Genomic DNA, 5,984 nt, shown 5'->3' with positions numbered 1-5,984 from the left:
AAGCCTATATAAACCCATGCATTGTACTCATTTTCAATTAAGTGAAATAAAAAAGCGTTTTCCTCCATTTTTATTCTCTTCCAAATAGTAGTGTTGTGTGTATAACTAGGCCATTATTTCCAACAAAGTGGTATCAGAGCTAGTTTGTGAGAGAGAGAAGAAATGACAAACAATTCGGTTCCATTTCAAATGCCTCGATTCACCAAAGATAACTATGAAAATTGGTGTATCCGTATGAAGGCAATTTTGGGAGCATAAAATGTGTGGGAAGTTGTTTCCAAAGGTTATGATGAGCTAGAAGATGAGGCAACTTTGTCTCAAACTGAAAAAGATGTTTTGCAAGCCATGAAAAGGAAGGACTAAAAGGCGGTGATGACCATTCATTAATGTTTGGATGATGGAATGCTACAAAGAGTTGCTAGTGCAGAAAATGCAAAGCAACTATGGGAGATTCTTCAAAATTCTTTTTGAGGAGTTGATAAAGTGAAGAAGGGTCGCCTCTAAATGTTATGGGGCGAATTTGAAGAATTGCATATGAAGGAATCTAAATCAATTTCAGATTATTTTTTGAGGGTCCTGGCTATTGTAAATCAACTAAGAAGATATGGCGAAACCACCATGACTGATACAAGGGTCGTTGAAAAGATCCTTCGGTCGTTGGATTCCAAATTCAACTACATTGTTGTAGCCATTGAAAAGTCAAATGATTTGGATTCCATGACTGTTGATCAACTCATGGGTTCGTTTCAAGCTCATGAAGAAAAGGTGGTGAAGAAACAAGAAGTTTTGGAGCAAATGCTACAAACAAAGTTTTCGTTAAATGAAAGAGACGAAAAACATGGAGGAAATCAAAGGGGCCAAGGACGTGGAAATGCACGTGGCCGAGGAAGAGGATGAAGCTGTGGAAGAGGAGAAAGAAACGGTCAACACACAACCAACAATGAAGAAAAAATCCATGACTCACAACAAATAAGAGGTCGTGGTAGAGGAAATTACTCAAGGTCATATGGAAGGAGGTATGATAAGTCTCAAATTCAATGTTACAATTGTCAAAAGTATGGTCATTATGCTTCGGAATGTAGAAATGTTGCTAACAATGTTGAAGAAAAGGCTAATTATGTTGCTGAAGAAGTGGAGTCTACTTTGTTGTTGGCATACAAAGGTGAAAGGAGTGATCAAGAAGATATGTGGTATCTTGACACTGGTGCTAGCAACCATATGTGTGGTAGCAAAGAGAAGTTCGTTGATATTGATGAATCAATAAATGGCAAGGTGACATTTAGAGACTTATCACAAATTCTGGTAAGAGGGAAAGGTAAAATATTGATTCGTTTAAGGAATGGGCATCATCAATTTATCTCTAATGTTTATTATGTGCCTAATATGAAGAACAATATTTTGAGTTTGGGACAACTCTTAGAAAAAGGCTACAATATTTCTATGAAGGATTGTAGTCTTTCGATAAGAGACCCATTGGATAATTTGATTGCCAAGGTTCTAATGACAAAGAACCGGATGTTTTTGCTAAATATTCAAGCTGACGAGGCTAAATGTTTGAAGGCTTATGTTAATGATTTAACTTAGCTTTGGCACTTGAGACTTAGGCACTTGAATTTTGGAGGATTAGAGTTGTTGGCCAAAAAGAAGATGGTGAAGGGATTGCCTTTCATTAGCAATCTAAATCAATTATGTGAAGCATGTCTCGTTGGAAAGTAATCAAGGAAAAGTTTTCCTAAAGAAGCTACCACAAGAGCTATGGCGCCACTACAACTTATCCATTTGGATGTTTATGGTCCAATTTCTCCATCATCATTTAGTACGAATAATTATTTTTTATTATTCATTGATAATTTTAGCCGAAAAACATGGGTGTATTTTCTTAAACAAAAATCGGAGGTGTATGGAATTTTTAAGAAATTTAAAGCACTTGTTGAAAAACAAAGTGGCTATGATGTAAAGGCTCTTCGATCCGAAAGAGGTGGTGAATTTACATCAAATAATTTCAAAAAAATTTGTGAAGAAAATGGAATTCACCATCCTTTAACGGTTCCGAGATCGGCCCAACAAAATGGAGTTGCAGAAAGGAAGAACAGAACCATTCTCAATATAGCTCGAAGAATGTTGAAAAGTAAGGAAATGCCTAAAGAATTTTGGGCTGAAGCGGTTGATTGTGTGGTGTACTTGTCCAACTGGTGTCCTACTAGAAGTGTGCAAAACAAAACACCACAAGAAACATGGAGCGGAAGAAAGCCAAGTGTCTCTCATTTGCGGGTTTTTGGGAGCATTGCCCATGTGCACGTGCCGGATGAAAGGAGGACCAAGTTAGACAACAAAAGTGAAAAAATGGTGTTCATTGGCTATGATGCAAGTTCCAAAGGCTACAAGTTGTACAATCCAAGTAATGGGAAGATTGTCATTAGTAGAGATGTTGAATTTGAAGAGGGAGCCACTTGGGATTGGAACACTCCAAATGAAGATTATAATATTTTTCCAATTTCTGATAAGGAGCAAGAAAATGAAGGCATGGAGTAGCCCATTTCTCCACCAACATCACCTCCACCACCATCAATTCAAGATCAATCAACTCCATCATCATCAAGTTCAAGTGACACACCACCATTTCGCATAAGGAGTCTCCGTGACATATATGACGAAACAGATGAGGTAACAGAAATGTTAGGTGATCTAACACTTTTGTGTCTCTTTGCGGATTGTGAATCCGTAGGATTTGAAGAGGCGGCACAAGACAAAAAATAGAGAAATGCTATGGATGAAGAAATTAAATCCATAGAGAAGAATGACACGTGGGAGCTTGCTACACTTACAAAAGAGCAAAAGGCAATTGGTGTCAAATGGGTGTATAAAGCAAAGAAGAATGCAAATGGTGAAGTTAAAAAATATAAAGCAAGATTGGTTGCCAAGGGGTACAACCAAAAGTCCGGGATTAACTATGATGAGGTATTTGCACCCATAGCTCGTTTAGAAACAATTAGATTGTTAATTTCTATTGTAGCCTAGAACAATTGGAAAATCCACCAAATGGATGTGAAATCGGCTTTCTTGAATGGGTTTCTTGAAGAAGAGGTGTATGTTCAACAACCCATGGGCTATGTTGTAAAGGGGCAAGAAAACAGAGTCTTGAAATTGAAGAAGGCTTTATATGGCTTGAAGCAAGCACCAAGGGCGTGGAATAAGCGAATTGACAAATATTTTCAAGAGAACAATTTTTCAAAGTGCCCATATGAACATGCTCTTTATTCCAAAGTAAGTGAGAATGGAGATGTATTTTTTGTTTGCTTGTATGTGGATGATTTAATCTTCACAGGTAGTAATCCAAAAATGTTTGAAGATTTCAAGAAGGTTATGGCTCGAGAGTTCGAGATGACAGATATTGGCATCATGATCTTGGCATTGAGGTCAAGCAAATGAAGGATGGAATGTTCATTCACCAAGAAGGTTATGCTAAGGAAATTTTCAAGAAATTCAAGATGGAAGATTGTAAATTGGTGAACACGCCCATGGAAGTTGGAATTAAATTGTCAAGAGATGAAGATAGAAAGACGGTGGATCCAACATTTTTATAAAGTCTTGTTGGAAGCTTGAGATACTTAACATACACAAGGCCGGACATATTATTTGCGGTTGGGCTTGTTAGTCGGTTTATGGAAAGACCCACCATAACTCATTTCAAGGCGGCTAAGAGGATTCTTCGTTACATCCAAGGTACCCTTGATTTTAGGTTATTCTATTCATTTACTAATGATTTCAAGCTTGTGGGTTATTTTGATAGTGATTGGGCCGGAGATTTGGATGATAGAAAAAGTACTTCTGGCTATTGTGTTTTCATGGGAAATGTTGCTTTTACATGGTGTTCAAAGAAGCAACCCATTGTCACCCTCTCAACTTGTGAAATAGAATATGTTGCAGCCATTTCATGTGTTTGTCAAGCAATTTGGTTGAGGAATTTGTTGAAGGAATTACACATGCTACAAGAAGAGTCAACGGAGATTTTTGTGGACAACAAATCAGCAATTGCTTTGGCCAAGAATCCGGTGTTTCATGAACGAATCAAGCATATTGATACAAGATTTCATTTCATTAGAGAATGCATAACCAAGAAGGAGGTGGAACTCAAGTTTATCAAGTCACAAGATCAAGTTGCGGATATTTTCACCAAGCCCCTCAAGTTTGCAGATTTTTACAAGTTAAGGAGTTTGCTTGGAGTTGAAAAAAAATCAAGTTTAAGGGGGGGGGGGGGGTGTTAGAAATTAAACTTTATTTTACTTTTAAAATGTCTTTGAAGGTCATGGATGTTTTTTTATTTGGTATTTTATATTTATGTAAGTTTTTTATTGGAGTTAGTGGGGGGCATGAGAGTTACAACTAGTAAATGGTCATGTTAGTGGGTTAGTGGGAGTTTTACCTACTAAATGGTCGTGTTAGTGGGTTAGTGGAAGTTTTGCCTACTAAATGATATGTTAGTGGGGTGTTAATTTTCATTTACATTTATGTTTTGAAGCCTATATAAACCCATGCATTGTACTCATTTTCAATCAAGTGAAATAAAAAGTGTTTTCCTCCATTTTTATTCTCTTCCAAATAGTATAGTGTCGTGTATGTAACTAGGCCACTATTTCCAACACATATAGGCTAGCTATATTATAAAATGGATAGAAGCACGATGCGATAAAGTTTTAAATCTGATTTAAGTGGCTTATTTTCACAGGACTCTTATGTTAAATGGTTTTATTTATTCATTTATTTTGGTTGTTGGTATGATTGTGCGGGAATGTCTATTGTGTGAAGGGGTTGTATGTCGCTATAAGAGTGACTGTTGTAGGTCGTAGAAAGAGAATCTTCCTATAACAGATGGGTCGTTTAGAGTGTCTTTTGAAAATCTCTATTTTGAAAAATGTTGTAATTAGAGATGAAGACTGTGATTGCATGGGAGTGCCTATTTCCTTAATTTGACATTCATCTAAGAAAAACGTAATAGCAGATGGATCATGCAGTTAATAATACTAAAAGTTTATAAAAATTAAGGTTTGTTGAAATCAAGTAGTTAGAACAAAATGAACAAATTATGGTATACTTGTGAATAATGAGATAATAGAATTGGGCTATTGTATGGAGTATATTGAAAAAAAGTGTTTTGCACCATTTCATGTCACACGCAGCCCAAGTATAAATGTGGAGTAGTAGAGTAATTTTATAGAGTAAAAATGTAATTTTGCATTCAAATCTCTTCAATTCTTTAGCTTTAAGAATTCTTTCTAATTCATGAATCATTTAATAAGTCAGTGGGCCACTAATTTTTTATTTTATTTTTTAGTATTAAATCTTAATATTTTATTTATTTTAATATATATATATATATATAAAATTACAGTATTACTTTCCTTGAAATTACTAAGAAAATTACACCTATCGCCCTAATCACACATTTTTTGAGTCCGTACTGCATAGTGTTCAAAACTATGCATGTGGACAAGAGATCTCCAAGCTGAAAATTTTCAAAAAAATAACGTAATTAATAATCGTCACTGAAAATCTTTTTGAGACGTTAGTTACGACTTTTTTCAAATCTTCTTTTTATTTTTTCTCTAAAATTAGGATACTGTCAAATTTTGATTGGACCAATAGCTGTAAGATGCTGAGAAATTTTACATGTCATATCAATTCAAGAGTGAGTATACAAGCAAGTTGTTAATTAGTTTGTCACCTTGGATAATGGCCAAATTATTGAAGATATGGAGAAAATAAAATTTTAGGATGTCAATCAGAATTTGCTAGGTCACTCACCCCGTTCTACACCCCACATTAATGACTTATTACTATTCATTACCAAGCAAGTACCTCCTAATCGACATTCTTGCCTTGAAGAAATGCCAACCCAAATGGAGATTCAGAGCTGCATGCATGATGAAGTTAAACAAGGACAAAGCACCAAGTCCTTATGGATATAATGCCCTATTATTTTTTCA

General features: G+C 35.6%; 1 protein-coding gene and 1 pseudogene across 1 annotated transcript; both read left to right on the top strand.

Moving 5' to 3' along the window:
• Positions 1-838: 838 nt before the first annotated feature.
• LOC132296262 (uncharacterized) lies at positions 839-1,584 on the top strand. The gene is made up of 3 exons (XM_059794473.1): positions 839-922; positions 1,057-1,302; positions 1,390-1,584. Exons 1-3 carry the CDS (start codon positions 839-841, stop codon positions 1,582-1,584), a joined length of 525 nt encoding a protein of 174 aa, XP_059650456.1.
• Positions 1,585-3,039: 1,455 nt separating this feature from the next.
• LOC132296261 (uncharacterized mitochondrial protein AtMg00810-like) lies at positions 3,040-5,657 on the top strand (annotated as a pseudogene).
• Positions 5,658-5,984: the final 327 nt, after the last annotated feature.

This window comes from Cornus florida, unplaced genomic scaffold (assembly GCF_030987335.1).
Source record: "Cornus florida cultivar Cherokee Brave unplaced genomic scaffold, ASM3098733v1 CherokeeBrave_3.0.0_Hap2_Chr02, whole genome shotgun sequence".
Taxonomy (NCBI): Eukaryota; Viridiplantae; Streptophyta; class Magnoliopsida; order Cornales; family Cornaceae; genus Cornus; species Cornus florida.
Note: the sequence above shows the minus strand (reverse complement) of the source record. Positions and strands in the feature narration are given on the sequence as shown.